General features: G+C 46.8%; 1 protein-coding gene across 1 annotated transcript in view; it reads right to left on the reverse strand.

The window, feature by feature from the left end:
- The window catches only part of LOC126188340 (translation initiation factor IF-2-like), an 82,724-nt gene that overhangs the window by 41,835 nt on the left and 14,554 nt on the right, over positions 1 to 26,335 (reverse strand). Inside the window, exon 3 of the mRNA XM_049929938.1 lies at positions 19,145 to 19,259. Coding sequence (XP_049785895.1) covers positions 19,145 to 19,259 — 115 coding nt within the window. The remainder of the gene's footprint in view (positions 1 to 19,144; positions 19,260 to 26,335) is intronic.

Here is a 26,335-nt window from a genome sequence, read left to right on the forward strand (position 1 = left end):
ACTTTCCTCATGTCAGCACGTTGTTGGTGTCGCCACCACCGCCAACCTAGTGTGGATGCTCTGAAAAGCTAACCATTTGCATATCACAGCATATTCTTCCTGTCGGTTAAATTTCGCGTCTGTAGCACGTCATTTTCGTGGTGTCGCAATTTTAATGGCTAGTAGTGTATTTTTGTAACGCTCTTCTTTTGACGTTGCTGACGTGACCAACGTCCGCCACAGCAGTCGCATGATCGATTTCCGATCGCACGTTCGAAATGTATCGTTTGCACCCAGCGATTTCGGTAGACACTCATACTTGGAAATTACCCAAAAAAGCGTGAAAAACATTTGAAGTGGATGATACATGTAACTGAAGTATCAATTAATTATTTTCTTTTTCCAGACGGTGATGTCCGTTGCTGCGGCAACAGTGAAAGGTGCGCGGTTTCCGGGCGACGGCGGCGGGCGACACCCGCTGCGGGCAGGCAGGCAGGTAGGCGGGCAGCCGGCGGCCGGCTCGACGCCCGCATAGTTGCTCGGCGTCGCGTCGCCCGGGCGTCGCCGCCGCAGACCGCAGCGCCGCCAGCGGCAGCGGCGGACGCTAATTAAAACATGGCGCCGGGCCGAGCAGCGGCTGCGTCTGAGATGGCGGCGGCGCCCGTCTGTCTAATCGGCGACCGGCGCCGCGCCGCGCCAGCGCTATGCCCGGAACGCGAGACGCTACGGCGTTCGGCGCGACCGGACTCTGCCGGCGGCGGCTCGGCGCTGCAGGCGTCTTTACGTCACGGAAATGCCACGAGACGTCTAATGGCGATTTAACCACGCAGAACTGATATCGTATATACACTCCTGGAAATTGAAATAAGAACACCGTGAATTCATTGTCCCAGGAAGGGGAAACTTTATTGACACATTCCTGGGGTCAGATACATCACATGATCACACTGACAGAACCACAGGCACATAGACACAGGCAACAGAGCATGCACAATGTCGGCACTAGTACAGTGTATATCCACCTTTCGCAGCAATGCAGGCTGCTATTCTCCCGTGGAGACGATCGTAGAGATGCTGGATGTAGTCCTGTGGAACGGCTTGCCATGCCATTTCCACCTGGCGCCTCAGTTGGACCAGCATTCGTGCTGGACGTGCAGACCGCGTGAGACGACGCTTCATCCAGTCCCAAACATGCTCAATGGGGGACAGATCCGGAGATCTTGCTGGCCAGGGTAGTTGACTTACACCTTCTAGAGCACGTTGGGTGGCACGGGATACATGCGGACGTCCATTGTCCTGTTGGAACAGCAAGTTCCCTTGCCGGTCTAGGAATGGTAGAACGTGCCGGCCGCGGTGGCCGTGCGGTTCTGGCGCTGCAGTCCGGAACCGCGGGACTGCTACGGTCGCAGGTTCGAATCCTGCCTCGGGCATGGGTGTGTGTGATGTCCTTAGGTTAGTTAAGTTTAAGTAGTTCTAAGTTCTAGGGGACTGATGACCTAAGATGTTGAGTCCCATAGTGCTCAGAGCCATTTGAACCATTTTTTTGAATGGTAGAACGATGGGTTCGATGACGGTTTGGATGTACCGTGCACTATTCAGTGTCCCCTCGACGATCACCAGTGGTGTACGACCAGTGTAGGAGATCGCTCCCTACACCATGATGCCGGGTGTTGGCCCTGTGTGCCTCGGTCGTATGCAGTCCTGATTGTGGCGCTCACCTGCACGGCGCCAAACACGCATACGACCATCATTGGCACCGAGGCAGAAGCGACTCTCATCGCTGAAGACGACACGTCTCCATTCGTCCCTCCATTCACGCCTGTCGCGACACCACTGGAGGCGGGCTGCACGATGTTGGGGCGTGAGCGGAAGACGGCCTAACGGTGTGCGGGACCGTAGCCCAGCTTCATGGAGACGGTTGTGAATCGTCCTCGCCGATACCCCAGGAGCAACAGTGTCCCTAATTTGCTGGGAAGTGGCGGTGCGGTCCCCTACGGCACTGCGTAGGATCCTACGGTCTTGCGTGCATCTGTGCGTCGCTGCGGTCCGGTCCCAGGTCGACGGGCACGTGCACCTTCCGCCGACCACTGGTGACAACATCGATGTACTGTGGAGACCTCACACCCCACGTGTTGAGCAATTCGGCGGTACGTCCACCCGGCCTCCCGCATGCCCACTATACGCTCAAAGTCCGTCAACTGCACATACGGTTCACGTCCACGCTGTCGCGGCATGCTACCAGTGTTAAAGAGTGCGATGGAGCTCCGTATGCCACGGCAAACTGGCTGACACTGACGGCGGCGGTGCACAAATGCTGCGCAGCTAGCGCCATTCGACGGCCAACACCGCGGTTCCTGGTGTGTCCGCTGAGCCGTGCGTGTGATCATTGCTTGTACAGCCCTCTCGCAGTGTCCGCAGCAAGTATGGTGGGTCTGACACACCGGTGTCAATGTGTTCTTTTTCCATTTCCAGGAGTGTATTTTCGTCATTCACTCATTCACTCTGAGCCTTCGATTACACCACGTGTACGCTCAAGACGTGTTGGACTTCCGGATGTAATGGGCTGTACAGAGTGAAAAGTATTTAAGGGGCTCCGGAAAGGCTCGAAATCATGAAAAGTTCAATTTTTACTTTTTTGCGTTTTCTGAATCTGCAGACTATTACCTTTTAATAGATATATAATTTATTCAATTCTGAACACTACAACTATTTTTAAATTTTTTTAAAATGTGTTTTACATGGGCGTGACCCACTGTGGCGCTGTTTTACTGCTGTCAAATTGTGTTATTATTAACGTCCGTGTTCATCAGGTACATTTTAGTGATGTGGGATAAAGTATGTGTTGTGGGTAACCTGTGATGGTTCAATATATATTGCTGGTGTGATTGTCGATTGTTTCATGTTTATTTACTCTGTCGTTATCTCGAAAAAATTCGTGATTAATTCTGTTTCTTCAGTCTCTGTTTTGTTGAAGTATAATAATAAGTAAAAGTAAAGTTATTAGAAATCCTCTGAAGGCTTTTAAGAAAAGGAGAAATGTTGGAAAGCCAAAGGTATGTGTTACTACTGTAAACAATAAAGACGATAACCAAGTGAGTGAACCTAGCAGCGGAACCTTCTTCCTTCTGTTTGACTTTGCAACTAACTTAGGCCTCCAAACTCATAAGGGCTGCTGCATGCTACCTGCATCTAGAGCTACAAGAGGCTCCTCTCCACTCATGTCAGTTGGTGAAAGCTATTGCATATACGCGAAGTATAACGTCTCAAAACCCCAATGAAAGTGTAAATAGTGTTATATGGTCGAGAATCCCCAAGACTGTATTTGTTGGAATAGAAACACTTCACTTTGGTATGTATGATGCTGTTGCGACTTTCAATGATGGCAACATTGTAAGGTGCAAGGTATTTAGAAATATGGGAATGAAGATAGGTTCTAACATGGTACGAGCGATGCTTGCTTTAGACAAGGAACGCCTTCGGGCTGCAGACAGGGCTGTAAAGAGTCTAGAAATACAAGCAAGAGTAAACAGGAGGAGGAACAAGAGGAAGCTGGAGGAGGAGTTTGCAGAGGATGAAGATAATCCATCCTATGGACCTGGAATGCACTAAAAAGTTAATCCAATCTTTGTCGCTCGATTCCCAAAACTTTTATTTTCTCATACTAATTACATGTTTTCTAAGGATCTTCCAAACATATTTGTTTCAAACTTTCAGTAAATGTTACACAGTACCTTCTGCATAATTTAACACAGCCTTTTTCCAAAAAACTGTATATTTTTGAATATATAAATAAAAAATTGCAAAAAAATGTTGTGAATTTTCATTACAACTGAAAAAAATCATCTTTAATAACTGAACTAAAATTTTGTAAAATCCCTGTGTTACGTTGTAGCCCATATTCCAATAAATAATCTGTAAAAAGTTCAACTTCCTACCTCGAATACTTTGTGAGGAAAGATGTAATTTATAAGCGTTATTTTAACATTGCAAGTATAGGGCGTTCGGGAGCCCCTTAACCCGACAAACTATGAGAGGTTGTAGGCGACATCAAAACAAATATTTTTCCCTTATGTAATTTTTTCCTATGGGGATTATTTAAACCAGTGGAGGCCTTATTACGATCTTCAGTTGTTAGAGGCCGTATAACGATCTTGAGTTGTTAGAGGCCGTATTACGCTCTTCAGTTGTAGGAAAGTGCTGTCCACCAGTGTAATAGTGCATTGTCTCCGTTTACTAATGGAGCGATACACCTGGAGTGAGTACACTGATATGGTTGGTGCGTACTACGTAGCGCACCACAACGGACGAGCTGCACAGCGGGTTTATCAACAACAATATCCTAATCGCCGTATTCCGCACCATACGACCTTTGCTGCTGTGTACCAACATCTGCGTGAGACCGGGTCATTTAGCAGATTACCTGGACAGGGACGCCGTCGCACGGTAAGAATGCTGCAATTTGAGGAAGCTGTCTTGCAGCACGTGGAGCGGGATCCTTCAATCAGCACTCGTGCAAATGCACGTAACATGGGGACGAATCAAACGAATGTAAGAACAGTCCTTCGAGAGCAATTGTAACGTCTATTTCACCTACAGAGTGTCCAAAACCTGGAACCAGTTGATTATCCACCCAGAGTACAGTTTTCGCAGTGGTACCTGGAACAGTGTGACATGCATCCTACATTTCCATCTTCTGTCTTGTTTACCGATGAATCAACGTTCGGGCGTGATGGAGTCTTCAACAGACACAATTCGCACGTTTGGACTGAGGATAACCCACACGCCACAGTTACTAGCGCTCATCAAGTGCGGTTCATCGTTAATGTGTGGGTCGGTGTTGTTGGGGACTGTTTAATTGGGTCGTATCTTCTACCTAGGTCATTAAATGGCGGGCGCCGGCACATTTCAGTAGTCGTTTGGGTCGATTCCTGGACCGACGGTTCCCAGAAACGTGGATTTGCAGAGGTGGTCCTGTACCATTGCCTGCTCGATCCCCAGATATGTCCCCTCTGGACTTTTTTGTATGGGGAGAGATGCGCAACCTTGTTTACGCAACTCTTGTTGCATCAGAAGAGGATCTGGTTGTAGCCTTTGTTTGCGTGTCAATAGAGGCATTTTTGAAAATCTACTGTAATTGAAATTGGGTTGTGTTAATGTGTTGTCTCTCGGTCATAAAAAAAGGGAAAAGTGTATCTTGGTTTAATTAATTTGCCGCCAGAGAAATCTTCCTCTACCGGTTTAAATACTCCTCATAGAAAAAATGGCATTACGGAAAAATATTTGTTTTGATGTCCCCTACAACCTCCCAGAGATTGTCGGTTTAAATACTTTTCAGCCTGTATACAGTGGTTACTTTCCACTAGGCTAACCGAGCGAAGTGACACAGTGATCAGCACACTGAACTCGCATTCGGGAGGACGACGGTTCAAACATGCGTCCGGATGTCCTGATTTAGGTTTTCGGTAGTTGGCCTACATCGCTACAGGCAAATTCCGGGACCGTTCCTTTCAAAGGGCACTGCCGATTTCCTTTCCCACCCTTCCCCAATCCGAGCTCCATTGAAACGCAGTGGAAGGGGAGGATATCAGCACAACGTTCCATCGACAACGTCGTCATTAGAGACAGAGCACGAGCTCGGATGGTACGCTAAATACTAACCGCCCGCCCCCCCTCCTCCTCCTCCTCCTCCTCCTACTCCTCCTCCTCCTCAATGAGACTAGAACCTCACTAATGCTATAAGTCCATAATCTCACAAGGAACCGCTTGAGTGAGAGGTCGCAAGTTCAGTCTTTTGTGAGGCTCATTTGAAAGTGTTGTGTTAACAGTGACGAAAGGAAAAATATTACCTGCTAATGACTCACCATGTGCATCAGAAGAGCGACAGAAAATGAGTGTGCTGGAGGTGCAGAGATCATGTATCTATTGGATACATGTATTACAGTTCACAAAACAGCCATCGCCGACATTCAAGTCAACCTTAAAATTACTACTAGTTCACCAAAGGTTATAAATCTCAATCAATACACAAAATGTAAATTGGAACTACACTCCTGGAAATGGAAAAAAGAACACATTGACACCGGTGTGTCAGACTCACCATACTTGCTCCGGACACTGCGAGAGGGCTGTACAAGCAATGATCACACGCACGGCACAGCGGACACGCCAGGAACCGCGGTGTTGGCCGTCGAATGGCGCTAGCTGCGCAGCATTTGTGCACCGCCGCCGTCAGTGTCAGCCAGTTTGCCGTGGCATACGGAGCTCCATCGCAGTCTTTAACACTGGTAGCATGCCGCGACAGCGTGGACGTGAACCGTATGTGCAGTTGACGGACTTTGAGCGAGGGCGTATAGTGGGCATGCGGGAGGCCGGGTGGACGTACCGCCGAATTGCTCAACACGTGGGGCGTGAGGTCTCCACAGTACATCGATGTTGTCGCCAGTGGTCGGCGGCAGGTGCACGTGCCCGTCGACCTGGGACCGGACCGCAGCGACGCACGGATGCACGCCAAGACCGTAGGATCCTACGCAGTGCCGTAGGGGACCGCACCGCCACTTCCCAGCAAATTAGGGACACAGTTGCTCCTGGGGTATCGGCGAGGACCATTCGCAACCGTCTCCATGAAGCTGGGCTACGGTCCCGCACACCGTTAGGCCGTCTTCCGCTCACGCCCCAACATCGTGCAGCCCGCCTCCAGTGGTGTCACGACAGGCGTGAATGGAGGGACGAATGGAGACGTGTCGTCTTCAGCGATGAGAGTCGCTTCTGCCTTGGTGCCAATGATGGTCGTACGCGTGTTTGGCGCCGTGCAGGTGAGCGCCACAATCAGGACTGCATACGACCGAGGCACACAGGGCCAACACCCGGCATCATGGTGTGGGGAGCGAGCTCCTACACTGGCCGTACACCACTGGTGATCGTCGAGGGGACACTGAATAGTGCACGGTACATCCAAACCGTCATCGAACCCATCGTTCTACCATTCCTAGACCGGCAAGGGAACTTGCTGTTCCAACAGGACAATGCACGTCCGCATGTATCCCGTGCCACCCAACGTGCTCTAGAAGGTGTAAGTCAACTACCCTGGCCAGCAAGATCTCCGGATCTGTCCCCCATTGAGCATGTTTGGGACTGGATGAAGCGTCGTCTCACGCGGTCTGCACGTCCAGCACGAACGCTGGTCCAACTGAGGCACCAGGTGGAAATGGCATGGCAAGCCGTTCCACAGGACTACATCCAGCATCTCTACGATCGTCTCCATGGGAGAATAGCAGCCTGCATTGCTGCGAAAGGTGGATATACACTGTACTAGTGCCGACATTGTGCATGCTCTGTTGCCTGTGTCTATGTGCCTGTGGTTCTGTCAGTGTGATCATGTGATGTATCTGACCCCAGGAATGTGTCAATAAAGTTTCCCCTTCCTGGGACAATGAATTCACGGTGTTCTTATTTCAATTTCCAGGAGTGTATAATCATTTTGGTGAAACGAGGTGATGAGAATTGATGGTATGAGATGGATTACACCCAATGCGAAACAGTCTGTCGTGGAGCTTATAGTGAAACTGGTTATCCTTTAAGGCGTAGGTGCAGATAGTGCCATAATACTTTGTAGGTACGAAAGGAACAAACATCCAGAGGCTGAATTTGTCCAGTGGTTCCAGGTGCTACGAACTGCAGTGTCGCACTCTTTCCAGGAGGCGGATACTGCTCTACAGGAGTATGATTTTCATAGCAGACCACGAATCAAGCAAAATAAAGTTACTTTGACTAGCTATTGGCCGAAAGCAGTGCTTATACCATAGTTGCAGTTCTCTGGTGCCCATTTTCCCACTCTTGCTTTCTGTTATGTAAATATTTCCTACCGTCCTTGCAGCATCACGCACACTAGATAGAACCGTACGGGGCAGAGCACCTTGTAACGCCGGAAATGCATATCCTCCTATTTCCATCTATTGTACTATAATTTTTTCCCTTGTTTTCTTACCTCAAGATATGACATTTCTGTGTCTTTACATATTGTAATTGTTTTACTATTTGTATATATATATTTATGCATTTATGTCGATGTATAATTGGTTTGTTTCGTAAATATTATTTGTATTTTTACGCTGGGTCTTGCCTAGGGAAAACTGCTATCGAACGATTACGTCGATAGGTCGTGTGAAAAATCAAAGTGTGTAGGATCTTTGGTAGTGTTAACTCTGTCTCGTGGAGCGCGGGCTGAGCAGAGGAGGTCTGGCTGGAGTGGTGCAGTGGAGCAGGTGTGTTGTGTGAAGCTCCCGCGAGTTGCCGCGCTTTCGGGGTTTGGCAGCATGTAATTGTGCTCGACTTGCGATGACAGTTTCTGGCATGGTGTCGCGGACGGGAAGCATTAGCTGGCGCACATCAAGAGCCCGTTTCGTCTGCTGACCGTGTCGAGAAGAAGGCGCGCCAACATCCAGCGACGGCCGACAATGAGTGACTGTCGTCACCTCCTCGATCGACGACTTCAAACCTTCAATCAACCAACAAGGAAGACTGGAAGCACGTAAAGTTTTAGAACTGTATGGCAGACCTCAGCCTTTCAAACTTTTAAAATGGTTGCATCACAAAATTACAGCAACTTAGCATGAACCTTTGTTGCTCATTGTCCCAATTGCATTACCAAGCAGGGTCCCTTTCTTTTCCGGAATGAACCCGAGTGTCGTTGAAATTCAAACGCCAGCATTAAAGTAACATTATTCTATTTCACTGCTTTAATTTCAAAGTTCAGTTAAGGTATTCATAGCTGGCTACAATATTCAGATTACACGAGCACAAATTAAGAGTGCGAGTTTTGTTACCGTATTTTAGCTTACCTGTGACTGCAGCTCAGCTTGGTACGTACTAAATTTTACTACTGTTAATTGTTCAAAATCATTTAATTCAAGCTCAAGGTTAAATCCCTTATTTCTAAATTGCGTAGATTCAAGTAGCTTTTGAAATGATTGTTGAGGTAGTCCAAGACTAACCGTATTTTACTGAATTTCGATGTGCTTCAGAAAGATAGCTCACTATTAACTTCGGTCACTAAATCAACTTTCGATTTTCCTGTTTTATTAATTCTTTTGCTAAATTAAGTCAGAGTGTGGCGAAATTTATTACTTCTGACAAACTTTCAGTTTTCACACTGCCCGTGTCAACCTTCAGTTGCCACACTTCTAGTGCGAATTATATGTGTAATAACTTATCTTTTTCAGTTACTATAGTAATTGTCGTTAGGACTGGCGACCATAATTTCCCCCAAATCTCAAATATCTAATTATCGCTAGTTAATTGTTAACGTAACGGCCGCACATTTACTTTCTTTATTAACTTTACCCCTTTCCAAAATTAATTTCCACCAGTTTCATTAGCATTTTTCCTTTCATATAGATGTAACCCTTTCCTCCCTCTTTACCGACAGATTAACTTCGGTGACGATTGCTTTTTCCCAAATTTCCATTAGGTACACGCGGTTTAATTTTTCACTGTCATTAAGGTCGATAAGTGAGGGGGAGGTTACAACCTTCCACCTCTCGCAGCACAGTAAATAACTTTCCAGCCAATTTACCATGTAGATTAACATTCGACATAATTGTATACGAATGTGCCAAGTCATTAACGTTAGTTGATCTTGATAAAAATGCCTGGGTACCTCTAATTGCCAGGAATCATCCCACACGCACTTCTTCAAATCTCGAGCGGTAGGAAATGAAAACAAATTCCTTACTGAACAATTGGATAAATTTGTTTATCTTCTCTACAGATTTTCAGGCCTATTCTGCAGTGTGCTGTGCATCGTGAAGTTGACGCTGTGTTTCAGATTTCTTTGCCGTATCTCTAGAATCTCCGTGAGTCGTGGCGCTTTGCTGGCGCTCCAGCGTGTTTACAAGTACCACGCCTTCGCGCTCTTATCTTTGCTTGTGGCGCGTACTGTCTTGGCTGTCTTATCTTTGCCGGAGGGGTTAACTGGAGGCTCTCGCCAAGGACTTGACAGTTGGCGTTCGATGCTACCTGAGGCCGGAGTGCGCTTGCAGTGGAGCGGGAACCGACGGCGTATATATGTGGCAGCTCGGTGCAGAGCTGAGCTTATCCTGTCGCCTGTGAGGGGGCTGGGGTCTGGTTGCTGCCTTGGGTTGCCTGCTGCCAGTTCCGGACACGGCTGTCTACGGTCGTCCGCTGCCTTATTGCCGCCTGCTGTACCCGACGCAGCTATGTTGGACGTCCAGCGAGAAGTTAAGTGAGATTGTACTTAGGCCATGGGTGTGAAGCTGTCGAGGACTGCTACCTCACTTCTGGTAACTGTAAGCGCATGGGTGTTACCATGTAAGTAAAGGTGTGCCTTTGTGGTGTTCATGGGGCTTAAGACAGGTGTTAAAGAACACTCCTGGAAACTGAAATAAGAACACCGTGAATTCATTGTCCCAGGAAGGGGAAACTTTATTGACACATTCCTGGGGTCAGATACATCACATGATCACACTGACAGAACCACAGGCACATAGACACAGGCAACAGAGCATGCACAATTTCGGCACTAGTACAGTGTATATCCCCCTTTCGCAGCAATGCAGGCTGCTATTCTCCCATGGAGACGATCGTAGAGAGGCTGGATGTAGTCCTGTGGAACGGCTTGCCATGCCATTTCCACCTGGCGCCTCAGTTGGACCAGCGTTCGTGCCGGACGTGCAGACCGCGTGAGACGACGCTTCATCCAGTCCCAAACATGCTCAATGGGGGACAGATCCGGAGATCTTGCTGGCCAGGGTAGTTGACTTACACCTTCTAGAGCACGTTGGGTGGCACGGGATACATGCGGACGTGCATTGTCCTGTTGGAACAGCAAGTTCCCTTGCCGGTCTAGGAATGGTAGAACGATGGGTTCGATGACGGTTTGGATGTACCGTGCATTATTCAGTGTCCCCTCGACGATCACCAGTGGTGTACGGCCAGTGTAGGAGATCGCTCCCCACACCATGATGCCGGGTGTTGGCCCTGTGTGCCTCGGTCGTATGCAGTCCTGATTGTGGCGCTCACCTGCACGGCGCCAAACACGCATACGACCATCATTGGCACCAAGGCAGAAGCGACTCTCATCGCTGAAGACGACACGTCTCCATTCGTCCCTCCATTCACGCCTGTCGCGACACCACTGGAGGCGGGCTGCACGATGTTGGGGCGTGAGCGGAAGACGGCCTAACGGTGTGCGGGACCGTAGCCCAGCTTCATGGAGACGGTTGCGAATGGTCCTCGCCGATACCCCAGGAGCAACAGTGTCCCTAATTTGCTGGGAAGTGGCGGTGCGGTCCCCTACGGCACTGCGTAGGATCCTACGGTCTTGGCGTGCATCCGTGCGTCGCTGCGGTCCGGTCCCAGGTCGACGGGCACGTGCACCTTCCGCCGACCACTGGCGACAACATCGATGTACTGTGGAGACCTCACGCCCCACGTGTTGAGCAATTCGGCGGTACGTCCACCCGGCCTCCCGCATGCCCACTATACGCCCTCGCTCAAAGTCCGTCAACTGCACATACGGTTCACGTCCACGCTGTCGCGGCATGCTACCAGTGTTAAAGACTGCGATGGAGCTCCGTATGCCACGGCAAACTGGCTGACACTGACGGCGGCAGTGCACAAATGCTGCGCAGCTAGCGCCATTCGACGGCCAACACCGCGGTTCCTGGTGTGTCCGCTGTGCCGTGCGTGTGATCATTGCTTGTACAGCCCTCTCGCAGTGTCCGGAGCAAGTATGGTGGGTCTGACACACCGGTGTCAATGTGTTCTTTTTTCCATTTCCAGGAATGTATTAACATAATGCAGCACGAGCGTGCCTCTTTCAGCTCGTGGGAAATTATTGTTTGCTGTAATAGGTAATCAGCTGCAAGGCCGTAATCTGTTTACCAAATATACTGCATTCGAGTGTTTGGTAGCTTCAGGGCAGTGAGCCCCAGTAAAGTTTATAATGTAATTTTCAGAATTGTGCTCGTTACGGTTTTCACTGAACAGTGAGGCGAAAGAGTTCATGTAGTTTAATTGTGACTAAGATTGGAGTGCCCGCTGGCCTTGCTAGTAATTGTTTTTTTTTTTTAATATCTTAATAGAAGGCAATTCTCCTCAAGGTTATTGATAAGACTTGCGCTGTTGGTTGTACCTTGCCTGTGTAGTTCATTCGTAGTGCGGCAATGGCAGGGTGCCGTTTTGTTAGTGAATAATTTAACCTGTTATTTAATATCTTTTGGTGGTTGTTTACATTGTCCCTGCTTACCTGTCCTGTGCGCTTGTCAAATGTTACAGCTGGCTGGCTGGTGTTTTGGAGTAAGCGCTACCTTTCCACCTATGGGTACCGGGGCTGTGAAATCCTGGGTAGCGGGAGGTGACTCCGGGTCGAAGCTCGAGAAGAGGGTCTTGTACGAACTGCCGACCTCTGCCTTTCTCCTTTACTTCTCCGAGTTAAGTTTTCGTTCAGCCTTCGAGCGACCTGGCGTCACTCCTCACTAATTAATTCTGGTGCTAATTATGTTTACTTGGCTATTTATTATATCTATTAAACTTTGTCTGAAGAGCAACATACGATTGTGAAAGGTTGTTGCTGTGCTACTCTTAGTAACACTTTGCGCTGACTAATTGTGTTACTGGGCCTTGGAGCCGAAGTTTGAAACCTTAGTAAGCCTTAGTGATATTGATTGACTCACGAGTGTGAAACAAGTGCCTTTGTATTAACTTCATCCTGCTATTTATTGGGTGCATCTCTGGCAGGTTGTTATTTAGGTAAATGTTTTGAGAACATCAGTTCTCAGTGTCCGAAGACTAGTCAGAAATACTGTGTGTCTTAATTTAAGCCGTTAGGAGGGTAAGTGTCAATGGTTTTAAAATTTTCTTATATATGAGATAGACTTTGTTTCATAAAAAGACGTTGGTAGCAGATTCACTAAATTTTTGTGACTTACTATTCTTATTATCTACAGTAATCAGGATTAAGATACTGTTTCTTAAAGGAATTTGTTTATGTGATTGTTAAATAAAACGAGTGGTAACAAAAGGGGTTTCGGTCCTTCCTATTTGTTTCCCTATTCTCTAGCAGAAGAACGTTCCACTCGGTAGTTTTTCTTATGCACAACACGGTCATATTGCTGCTGACTTATTCGAAACCTATTGTCAATTTCTTTTTTTTTTTAGTATGCTGCGGATGATCTTCCGTGTACATAACTATGTTTACTAGCCACTCCTTGCACAACGATTCTCCTTTACTACATTTCAATGGAGACGGGATTTGTGGCTGACTGTCCGACAAGGATGATGAACTACATGGCTCGACAACTGTTTCAATATCACTTTCACTTGTTAAGCACGTATCGTCATCATTGTAATTCGAATGTATATTATCCGTACCGTCGAGCGTATACGAAACTACACATTCCACTGACTCGTCTTGCAGAAAGACTGATATTCCATCTGCCACTTCTTTCTCATTCTGCGAAATTCTTTGGGTTGCTTTCTGACGATTTCGACAACTGTTCTTGTACATATAACGCAATGTTTGCTTTGTTTGTCGTTGCCCTAGCTCTGCTTTGTATCAACACCGCTGGCACTGTAGCACTGTTGTGACTTACTCGTCGATTAAGCAGTTCAACTACGCTGAGTAGCCTCATACTGTACTCACCACTGAACACCCCCAGTCCAACCCCTGTTGCCATTAGGAGCCGGTGTTATGGTTGCATGGTAGACAACATGTGCGGCGTCGAATGCCGTAAACATGATTTGGCTTCTCAACGAAGGAACATTAATATGCCTACAGTAGCATTTGGCAATGTGTGCCATCTAGAAGGAAAAATGTAGATTGCTGGCCTTCTTCTTGAACTTGAAGCAGTTATTGCCCGACAAGCGAACCAAAGTACCGAAGTACCGGCTAAAGTGCACGCACCACTCGGTCGACGCCCAAGGGGACAGAGAGAGAGAGAGAGAGAGAGAGAAAGAGATAGATAGCAATTCCAAGGAGTGAAAATCTACCAGCAGTCAGAAGCTGGCCCGTACCATCCAATAATACTTCCCGTATGGTGTGAGTTGCCAGCACTTACTCACAGCATAACGATCCAGTTGCTGCGTCGCGGTCCGAGTTAACTTCTGGCCGTCTGACCACCTATGCTTCTTTTCAGAATGAGATTTTCACTCTCCAGCGGAGTGTACGCTGATATGAAACTTCCTGGCAGATTAAAACTGTTTGCCGGACCGAGAATCAAACTCGGGACCTTTGCCTTTCGCGGGCAAGTGCTCTACCAACTGAGCTACCGAAGCACGACTCACGCCCGGTACTCACAGCTTTACTTCTGCCAGTACCTCGTCTCCTACCTTCCAAACTTTACAGAAGCTCTCCTGCGAAACTTGCAGAACTAGCACTCCTGAAAGAAAGGATATTGCGGAGACATGGCTTAGCCACAGCCTGAGGGATATTTCCAGAATGAGATTTTCACTCTGCAGCGGAGTGTGCGCTGATATGAAACTTCCTGGCAGATTAAAACTGTGTGCCCGACCGAGACTCGAACTCGGGACCTTTGCCTTTCGCGGGCAAGTGCATCCCCCAGGCTGTGGCTAAGCCATGTCTCCGCTATATCCTTTCTTTCAGGAGTGCTAGTTCTGCAAGTTTCGCAGGAGAGCATCTGTAAAGTTTGGAATTTAGGAGACGAGATACTGGCAGAAGTAAAGCTGTGAGTACCGGGTGTGAGTCGTGCTTCGGTAGCTCAGATGGTACAGCACTTGCCCGCGAAAGGCAAAGATCCCGAGTTCGAGTCTCGGTCGGGCACACAGTTTTAATCTGCCAGGAAGTTTCATATCAGCGCACACTCCGCTGCAGAGTGAAAATTTCATTCTGGAAACATCCCTCAGGCTGTGGCTAAGCCATGTCTCCGCTATATCCATTCTTTCAGGAGTGCTAGTTCTGTAAGTTTCGCAGGAGAGCTTCTGTAAAGTTTGGAAGGTAGAAGACGAGATACTGGCAGAAGTAAAGCTGTGAGTACCGGGCGTGAGTGGTGCTTCGGTAGCTCAGATGGTACAGCACTTGCCCGCGAAAGGCAAAGATCCCGAGTTCGAGTCTCGGTCGGACACACAGTTTTAATCTGCCAGGAAGTTTCATATCAGCGCACACTCCGCTGAAGAGTGAAAATTTCATTCTGGAAACATCCCTCAGGCTGTGGCTAAGCCATGTCTCCGCTATATCCTTTCTTTCAGGAGTGCTAGTTCTGCAAGTTCCGCAGGAGAGCTTCTGTGAAGTTTGGAAGGTAGGAGACGAGATACTGGCAGAAGTAAAGCTGTGAGTACCAGGCGTGAGTCGTGCTTAGGTAGCTCAGATGGTAGAGCACTTGCCCGCGAAAGGCAAAGGTCCCGAGTTCGAGTCTCGGTCGGGCACACAGTTTTAATCTGCCAGGAAGTTTCATATGCTTCTTTTTCTCCACCTAAAGTCTGCTTTTCACAGATGATTGCTGGTTTAAGCCAGCAGATAGATACAAACGTTTTTCACTTGTTGCTAAAATTCATTCATCTGCACTGAGATCAGCACTTACAGGTGGGCGTGCTGGAAAGTAATGTTTCCGAATTTTTTATTCGAAAACTCTTAAGGGGCTCCGGAACGCCCTATACTTGCAATGTTAAAATAAAGCTTATAAATTACATCTTTCCTCACAAAGTATTTGAGGTAGGAAGTTGAACTTTTTACAGATTATTTATTGGAATATGGGCTACAACCTAACACAGGGATTTTACAAAATTTTAGTTCAGTTATTAAAGATGATTTCTTTTCAATTGTAATGAAAATTCACAACAATTTTTTGCAATTTTTTATTTATATATTCAAAAATATACAGTTTTTTGGAAAAAGGCTGTGTTAAATTATGCAGAAGGTACTGTGTAACATTTACGGAAAGTTTGAAACAAATATGTTTGGAAGATCCTTAGAAAACATGTAATTAGTATGAGAAAATAAAAGTTTTGGGAATCGAGCGACAAAGATTGGATTAACTTTTTAGTGCATTCCAGGTCCATAGGATGGATTATCTTCATCCTCTGCAAACTCCTCCTCCAGCTTCCTCTTGTTCCTCCTCCTGTTTCTCTTGCTTGTATTTCTAGACTCTTTACAGCCCTGTCTGCAGCCCGAAGGCGTTCCTTGTGTAAAGCAAGCATCGCTAGTACCATGTTAGAATGTTATTATTTACAGTAATAACACATACCTTTGGCTTTCCAACATTTCTCCTTTTTTTAAAAGCCTTCAGAGGATTTCTAATAACTTTACTTTTACTCATTATTATACTTCAACAAAACAGAGACTCAAGAAACACAATTAATTACGAATATTTTCGAGATAACGACAGAGTAAATAAACATGAAACAATCGACAATCACACCAGCGATATATACTGAACCATCACAGGTTAGCCAAACACATACTTTATCTCACATCACTAAAACGCACCTGATGAACACGGACGTTAATAATAACACCATTTGACAGCAGTTTAACAGCGCCACAGTGGGTCACGCCCATGTAGAACACATTTCAAAAAAAATTTAAAAATAGTTGTAGTCTTCGGAATTGAATAAATTATATATCTATTAAAAGGTAATAGTCTGCATATTCAGAAAACGCAAAAAAGTAAAAATTGAACTTGTCATCATTGTGAGCCTTTCCGGAGTCCCTTAAAGCTTCTTAAAAAACAAATGTTATTAACATCTTTAGTCCTCAAGTGTACAAATTTGCAGGCCGCTGCCCCTTGAGGGCTCCGAATTGTAGCGGTAACAAGTCGGTGCGTAACGCAACTATGTCGCTCAATGAAAAACAACTTACTGTAACCGAGTTTCGAATTCAAAGAGTCCGTCCACGCATGGGGCGCACTCTCCTGCAGAAGAACAATGCCAGGCCTCACACGAGCGCTGCGACATCTGCAACAGACCGACGCCTTGAGTTCACTGCCGCCGATCGTCCTCCATACTGTCACGATTTGGTCCCATCCGATTTCCGTCTGTTTCCTAACCTTCAAGAGCAGCTTTGGGAAATCGCTTTTGATAGTGTCGAAGAGGTGAAAGCAGAGGTGAGTATGTGGCTACGTCAGCAAAGCCCATGATTCTTCTCTGACGATATCAACAAACTGGTCTCTCGTTGGTAGAGATCTGTTCTTCGCCAGAGTGGCTATTCTGAGAAATAAATATGTAGGCTTGTAGAACAAAATTACAGACTGGTAATAACATTACTCAGAGTACACTTCTTCCCAATTTGACGCTTGTTGCACTGCCGCTCCGTGGTGCTGCAGTATCAAAGGCACTTTGAAATTGTTCTGGTTGCTTGGTATGTACTGTAAATGTCAATTGAAAGAGAGATATCCATGTGGAGAAGTAACGGGGGCAGGGAGGAAAGGATACCAGGAGGCTGTTCTGACTCTGGTAAACTACATGCGCGCTATCACACAGCATATCGTGGTTCAAAGAAGAAAGATCTAGACTTACGCTGAAGCGCCAAAGAAACTGGTAGAAAGATGCCTCCTCGAATAGGGGGATATGTCAACAGTCAGAATACGGCACTGCGGAACGCAACGCCTGTATAAGGCAACTAGTGTCTGGCACAGTTGTTAGATCGGTTACTTCTGCTACGTTGGCAGGTCATCAAGATTTAAGGCACTTTAAATGTCGTGTTATAGTCGGCGCATGAGCGATGGGACACAGCATCTCCGAGGTAGCGATAAAGTGGGGATTTTTCCGTACGAACATTTCACGAGTTACCGTGAGTATCAGGAATCCAGTAAAAGATCAAATCTCAGACACCCGCTGCGGCCGGAAAGAAGATCCTGTAAGAACGGCACCAACGACCATTGAAGAGAATCAGCAACCTTTCCACAAATTGCAGCAGATTTCAATGCTGGGCCATCAACAAGTGTGAGCGTGCGAACCATTCAACGAAACGTCATCGATATGGGCTTTCGGAGCCGAAGCCCCACTCGTGTACGACTGATGACTGCACGACACAAAGCTACGCCTCGCCTGGGCCCGTCAACACCGACTTTGGACTAATGCTGACTAGAAACGTGTTGCCTGGTCGGACGAGTCTCGTTTCAAAGTGTGTCGAATGGAAGGACGACTACCGGTATCGAGAGAACCTCATGAATCCATGGACACTGCAAGTCAGCAACTGGAGCCTCAGTAATGGTGTGGGACGTGTGCAGTTGGAGTGATATGGGACCCCTGATGCGTCTAGATATATGAGCCGGCCGCGGTGGTCTAGCGGTTCTGGCGCTGCAGTCCGGAACCGCGGGGCTGCTACGGTCGCAGGTTCGAATCCTGCCTCGGGCATGGGTGTGTGTGATGTCCTTAGGTTAGTTAGGTTTAAGTAGTTCTAAGTTCTAGGGGACTTATGACCTAAGATGTTGAGTCCCATAGTGCTCAGAGCCATTTGAACCATTTTTTGCGTCTAGATACGACTCTGATAGATGACACGTACGTAAACATCCTGTCTGTTCACCTGCATCCATTCATGTCCATTGTGCATTGCGACGGATTTGGGCAATTTCAGCAGGGCAATTCGACACCCCACACGTCCAGAATTGCTACAGAGTGCTTCAAGAAATACTCTTCTGAGTTTAAACACTTCCGCTGGTCGCCTAATTCCCCAGATACGAACGTTATAGAGCATATCTGGGATGTCTTCGAACGTGCTGTTTAGAAGAGATCTCCACCCCCTCGTATTCTTACGGATTTATGGGCAGCCCTGCAGGATTCATGGTTTCAGTTCCCTCCATCACTACTTCAGACGCTAGTTCAGTCCATGCCACGTCGTGTTGCGGCTCTCTGGCGTGCTCGTGGGGGCTGTACCAGTTTTTTCGGCTCTTCTGGTTATTTCTAAAGTGACGGTCTTGCGCAGAATTGCAGCCGGCCGGTGTAGCCGAGCGGTTCTAGACGCTACAGTCTGGAACACCGCGACCGCTACGGTCGCAGGTTCGAGTCCTGCCTCGGGCATGGCTGTGTGTGATGTCCTTAGGTTAGTTAGGTTTAAGTAGTTTTAAGTTCTAGGGGACTGATGAGCACAGCAGTTGAGTCCCATAGTGCTCAGAGCCATTTTTTGGAGAACTGCAAGGCTGATGATAAATTTCGGAGGCGAGGACTGAGGAACTGGTCTTCAGCAACAGTGCACCTCAGCCTTGGACGGCGCAGGATGCCCAGCGACTTCGGCGGCAGCTCCGCCCCCGGCAGCCGCCCCCGGCCGCCGTCCCTGCGCCGCCAGGCCCCCCGGCGCGGCCGCCCGCTGCCTGCTGACAATTAACAGCGCGCCGCTGATCGCCGGCACGCGGCCCGCGTGTTTACCGGGATCAGCCGGCCGTTATTGGCCGCTGCCCGCCCCCCGCCCCCGCCAACCCCTGTGCTGTGTCTGCGCCCCGGATAACTCACGGGCCCCACGCGCGCGCGCCCAGCCAGAGCCGGGGGAACGGCAGGAGGGCAGCCGCCACACGTCACGGCAGCCGGCTGCCTCGCCCAGTCTGCGCCGAGGCAACGAGTCGCGAAACTCGTTCCTTTGAACCACCGTCGTGATACGAGTTTTGCAAATGGCTGTCTACACGGCGACAACAGCGCGCACTTAAGCTTACTTGGTTAGGTCTTACATTAAATCAGTAACTGGCTCGAAACAGCATATCCAGACACTCCGGGATTATGATGGAATTGAAACAGAGGATGACAAGCGTAAAGCTGAAATACTAAACACCTTTTTCCAAAGCTGTTTCACAGAGGAAGACCGCACTGCAGTTCCTTCTCTAAATCCTCGCACAAACGAAAAAATGGCTGACATCGAATAAGTGTCCAAGGAATAGAAAAGAAACTGGAATCACTCAACAGAGGAAAGTCCACTGGACCTGACGGGATACCAATTCGATTCTACACAGAGTACGCGAAAGAACTTGCCCACCTTCTAACAGCCGTGTACCGCAAGTCTCTAGAGGAACGGAAGGTTCCAAATGATTGGAAAAGAGCACAGGTAGTCCCAGTCTTCAAGAAGGGTCGTCGAGCAGATGCGCAAAACTATAGACCTATATCTCTGACGTCGATCTGTTGCAGAATTTTAGAACATGTGTTTTGCGCGAATATCATGTCGTTTTTGGAAACTCAGAATCTACTATGTAGGAATCAACATGGATTCCGGAAACAGCGATCGTGTGAGACCCAACTCGCTTTATTTGTTCATGAGACCCAGAAAATATTAGATACAGGCTCCCAGGTAGATGCTATTTTTCTTGACTTCCGGAAGGCGTTTGATACAGTTCCGCACTGTCGCCTGATAAACAAAGTAAGAGCCTACGGAATATCAGACCAGCTGTGTGGCTGGATTGAAGAGTTTTTAGCAAACAGAACACAGCATGTTGTTATCAATGGAGAGACGTCTACAGACGTTAAAGTAACCTCTGGCGTGCCACAGGGAAGTGTTATGGGACCATTGCTTTTCACAATATATATAAATGACCTAGTAGATAGTGTCGGAAGTTCCTTGCAGCTTTTCGCGGATGATGCTGTAGTATACAGAGAAGTTGCAGCATTAGAAAATTGTAGCAAAATGCAGGAAGATCTGCAGCGGATAGACACTTGGTGCAGGGAGTGGCAACTGACCCTTAACATAGACAAATGTAATGTATTGCGAATACATAGAAAGAAGGATCCTTTATTGTATGATTATATGATAGCGGAACAAACACTGGTAGCAGTTACTTCTGTAAAATATCTGGGAGTATGCGTGCGGAACGATGTGAAGTGGAATGATCATATAAAATTAATTGTTGGTAAGGCGGGTACCAGGTTGAGATTCATTGGGAGAGTCCTTAGAAAATGTAGTCCATCAACAAAGGAGGTGGCTTACAAAACACTCGTTCGACCTATACTTGAGTATTGCTCATCAGTGTGGGATCCGTACCAGATCGGGTTGACGGAGGAGATAGAGAAGATTCAGGGAAGAGCGGTGCGTTTCGTCACAGGGTTATTTGGTAACCGTGATAGCGTTACGGAGATGTTTAACAAACTCAAGTGGCAGACTCTGCAAGAGAGGCGCTCTGCATCGCGGTGTAGCTTGCTCGCCAGGTTTCGAGAGGGTGCGTTTCTGGATGAGGTATCGAATATATTGCTTCCCCCTACTTATACCTCCCGAGGAGATCACGAATGTACAATTAGAGAGATTCGAGGGCGCACAGAGGCTTTCAGACAGTCGTTCTTCCCGCGAACCATACGCGACTGGAACAGGAAAGGGAGGTAATGACAGTGGCACGTAAAGTGCCCTCCGCCACACACCGTTGGGTGGCTTGCGGAGTATAAATGTAGATGTAGATGTAGGATGGTCATAATTAAACTTCCACTACTTCAGAGAGTCCCCATGTCGCAGGTCTACGAAACTTTGTGGATGTAGTTGTAAGGACAATGCGAAGATAAATAAGGAATGAACCACTGAAAGAAACATATTTTAAGTTTCAAATGAGGGGAGAACATTTTGAATTACATATGACGAGGGTCGTTCAATCAGTAATGCCCCACAATTTTTAAAAAAGCCACGATAAAATAAGGGAAATCAGAGTTCGTGCTGAAAGATATAGGTGTTCATTCTGTAAGTAGGAAATTTTTTGTGGGTAGCATGGGGGCTATGTAAGTAGGCTGTTTAGGTTCTTATATTGGTAACGCCACCGCCACGTAGCGCTCTGTATGAAAATCACTGGCTGTGCTGTGTGCAGTCTGTGGCTGGGTGGCATTGTTGGAATTTGCTATTGTAGTGTTGGGCAGTTGGCTGTTAACAGCGCGTAGAGTTGCGCAGTTGGAGGTGAGCCGCCAGCAGTGGTGGATGTGGGGAGTGAGATGGCGGAGTTTTGAGAGCGGATGGTCTGGACGTGTGGCCATCACAGAGAGTAAATTTGTAAGACTGCATGTCATAAACTGATATATATATATATATATATATATATATATATATATATATATATATATATTACGACTTTTGAACACTATTAAGGTAAATACATTCTTTGTTCTCTATCAAAATCTTTCATTTGCTAACTATGCCTATCAGCAGTTAGTGCCTTCAGTAGTTTGAATCTTTTATTTAGCTGGCAGTAGTGGCGCTCGCTGTATTGAGTAGTTTGAGTAACGAAGATTTTTGTGAGGTAAGTGATTTGTGTAACGTGTAGGTTAATTTAGTCAGGGCCATTCTCTTGTAGGGATTATTGAAAGTCAGATTGCGTTGCGCTAAAAATATTGTGTCAGTTTAAGCACAGTCATGTATAATTTTTCTAAGGGGACGTTTCAATTCTTTCCTTGCGCTATACGAGATTGGAATAATAGAGAATTCTTAAGATGGTTCGATGAACCCTCTGCCAGTCACTTAAATGTGATTTGCAGAGTATCCATGTAGATGTAGATGTAGATCTTTTCGGATGAATCGACCTTTCATCTAACGGGTAAAATAAACTGCCACAACGTAATGGTCACAACGCTGGAAGATAGAGAGAAAAATCACTGGAGAAACTGTAGAGAATGTGTACAAAAAGATGTAAAAACGATGAGGTCATTGGTGTCCATTTCAGTTCAACAGCATGTGCTAGTCTGAACCTTCCTTCATGACCACGGAAGTCTGGTGGCACTCTACCCTCAGGTAAGCAACTGGATCACGGCGATGAAAAAACTTTCAGTCGCCAATGTTTGGCCGGTGAGAAAGGAGTGGTGGGCTGTAGAATTCACTATCGCTTGGCCGCGCGTTATTTTCCTTGCCTAAATGAAGCGCCACTCCACAGGGGACTATGGAAAGCAGCCGAGTGTCGCCACTGCTGCTGACCTGTCTGTGTGATTGGAACGTCAGGGTCGACGGTTTCGTCAGTTCGTTTCAGGAGAAAGAGCAGCAGACTGTGTATTGGCACAAACTGTCTGCCACTCTCTTCCATATCAATGACACCAACAGCTGCATATTAATTATATGCAGCTTACCGTGTAGCCTTTCATCGATTTATTTATTCATTATGATTTACTAAACTTATATGTGATTGTACAGGGGTAAAATACAGGGAGCGAAAGGCTATTTACAATTTGTACAGAAACCAGATGGCAGTTATAAGAGTCGAGGGGCATGAAAGGGAAGCAGTGGTTGGGAAAGGAGTGAGACAGGGTTGTAGCCTCTCCCCGATGTTATGCAATCTGTATATTGAGCAAGCAGTAAAGGAAACAAAGGAAAAATTCGGAGTAGGTATTAAAATTCATGGAGAAGAAGTAAAAACTTTGAGGTTCGCCGATGACATTGTAATTCTGTCAGAGACAGCAAAGGACTTGGAAGAGCAGTTGAACGGAATGGACAGTGTCTTGAAAGGAGGATATAAGATGAACATCAACAAAAGCAAAACGAGGATAATGGAATGTAGTCGAATTAAGTCGGGTGATGTTGAGGGTATTAGATTAGGAAATGAGACACTTAAAGTAGTATAGGAGTTTTGCTATTTGGGGAGCAAAATAACTGATGATGGTCGAAGTAGAGAGGATATAAAATGTAGACTGGCAATGGCAAGGAAAGCGTTTCTGAAGAAGAGAAATTTGTGAACATCAAGTATAGATTAAAGTGTCAGGAAGTCATTTCTGAAAGTATTTGTATGGAGTGTAGCTATGTATGGAAGTGAAACATGGACGGTAAATAGTTTGGACAAGAAGAGAATAGAAGCTTTTGAAATGTGGTGCTACAGAAGAATGCTGAAGATTAGATGGGTAGATCACATAACTAATGAGGAGGTACTGAATAGGATTGGGGATAAGAGGAGTTTCTGACACAACTTGACCAGAAGAAGGGATCGGTTGGTAGGACATATTCTGAGGCATCAAGGGATCACTAATTTAGTATTGGAGGGCAGCGTGGAGGGTAAAAACCGTAGGGGAGACCAAGAGATGAATACACTAAGCAGATTCAGAAGGATGTAGGTTGCAGTAGGTACTGGGAGATAAAGAAGCTTGCACAGGATAGAGTAGCATGGAGAGCTGCATCAAACCAGTCTCAGGACTGAAGACCACAACAACAACAACTGATTTTAAGCAAACAAGTGTGAACTCTACAGCTACCAACGTAACTGCTGCAACTACTATTACAAACAAGATACGAAAGCGTGAAACACATCACGCATGCCAGTGGGTAGAGGAAGGTTTAAAGTTATATGTTCGCATACACACTATAACAAGCACTTAACATGAGCAGCATCCGTTGCTCGAGAAACTTCGAGACGGTGCTCCATTGCTGTTGGAGAGCAGCTGCCGTAGTTGGGACAAAGACTCTGTCTTTTAAACAAACCCAAAGGAAAAAAACTGCAAGGTGTGAGGTCTGGTGACCTTGGAGGCCAAATGCAATGAACAAGATCTTGTTGACCACTGCTTCCGACATAACGTGGGACGGTGTTGCTACGATAACGCTCCACATCAGCGTAAAAGTGAGGCGGGGCGCCGTCACGCATAAAAAATCATGAGGACCTTCGTGAAGTTGAGGAAACAGCCAATTTTGTATCATATCCAGCTGTTACATTCCTATCACACTTTCCTTCGCAAAAAAACCACACATCCATAAACTTTGTGAACAGAAACGGTACACAAAACACATTCAGTTTCGGTGAGTCCTTTTCATGTTCGATGACGAAAACAGGATTTTGTGACGACGCTGGAAGATAGAGCAAAAAATTACTGGAGAAACTGTAGAGAAAGTGTACAGAAAGATGGGAAAACGATGAGGTGAAATATGAAAGCAAAGAGCAAAGGATCAACTACATTAGGACATGAAGAACGAATCAACAAATCAGAACGTAGAAGGCAAATTTTTCTGGCCACATGATTGGGATAGGTCGTGGAAACCATGAACCGATGCACATTGAGATCAACGGAAAGGACGAGAATAAAGACACTAAGACGAGATGACGAATAAGCTCAGGAAGGAGTGCTCTAAGGCAGAGATCAAGGTGGAAGTGGAGGAGAAATGGTGAAATGAGTATTCTCTAGACGATGCATCAGAGGTCAACGTCAGAGAAGACTAGAGCAATGGAGCAGTATAGGAGACACGTAAAGAGGGCACCAAAGATCTCAGCTGGCAAGAGCGAGGGATAACCTTAAGTGATTCTTGTAGGAGTTAATCACCATTTCCCTCATATTACCAAAATAACTTCTGTGAGACTGATTTGTGGGCAACTCACAGGGTTGTTCAGCCTCTTTTACGTACATTGGTAGTGTTTCTTCGTAATGTGAGAGTGTTGCGTATACCTCCTGTGATGAATGCTCATAGAGGGCGTTGGTGTGTTCGTGTCATTGATCTGGAAGAGAGTGAGACACAGTTTGTGCCAATACATAGCGTACTGCTCTTCCTCTTGTAACGAATTGACGAAACCGTCGAGTCGATGTTCGAAACAGACAGGTCAGCAGCAGTAGCGCCACTCGGCTGCTTTCCATAATCACTTGTGGAGTGGGCCCACCTCTGCTTTCTCACCGGACATCGCAGGGGTTCCAGTTGCTTACCTCAGGGCAGAGCGCCACCAGACTTGCGTGGTCATGACGGAAGGTTGAGACTAGCACATACTGTTGAACTAAAATGGACACCAGGTCACGGCGATACTTTAGTGCAACGTTTTATTTTCCAAAAACTCCGAGACTACGTGCTCTCTGGACAACGTGCCAGTGACAGATTGCTGCCGGGGAGAACTGCTGTGAAGTGAAGAAGAACAAGGAAGACGTGGCCACAGACCTGTGAAAGAAGGATATCCGGCGGTGATTCTTTGTCTATAACTCCTCGCGTGCATCTTTCCTAGAAAAATGTTTAGGATGAAAGAGGTGTAATGAGAAATAAAACCTTACTCATTCACAACAGTAAGTACAGTACACAGTCACTCATTTCTTTAAAAAACTTATTTTTCATTTATACGTCTGCATCTAGGTTAATACACTCCTGGAAATTGAAATAAGAACACCGTGAATTCATTGTCCCAGGAAGGGGAAACTTTATTGACACATTCCTGGGGTCAGATACATCACATGATCACACTGACAGAACCACAGGCACATAGACACAGGCAACAGAGCATGCACAATGTCGGCACTAGTACAGTGTATATCCACCTTTCGCAGCAATGCAGGCTGCTATTCGCCCATGGAGACGATCGTAGAGATGCTCGATGTAGTCCTGTGGAACGGCTTGCCATGCCATTTCCACCTGGCGCCTCAGTTGGACCAGCCTTCGTGCTGGACGTGCAGACCGCGTGAGACGACGCTTCATCCAGTCCCAAACATGCTCAATGGGGGACAGATCCGGAGATCTTTCTGGCCAGGGTAGTTGACTTACACCTTCTAGAGCACG

This window comes from Schistocerca cancellata, chromosome 5 (genome assembly GCF_023864275.1).
Source record: "Schistocerca cancellata isolate TAMUIC-IGC-003103 chromosome 5, iqSchCanc2.1, whole genome shotgun sequence".
Classification (NCBI taxonomy): domain Eukaryota; kingdom Metazoa; phylum Arthropoda; class Insecta; order Orthoptera; family Acrididae; genus Schistocerca; species Schistocerca cancellata.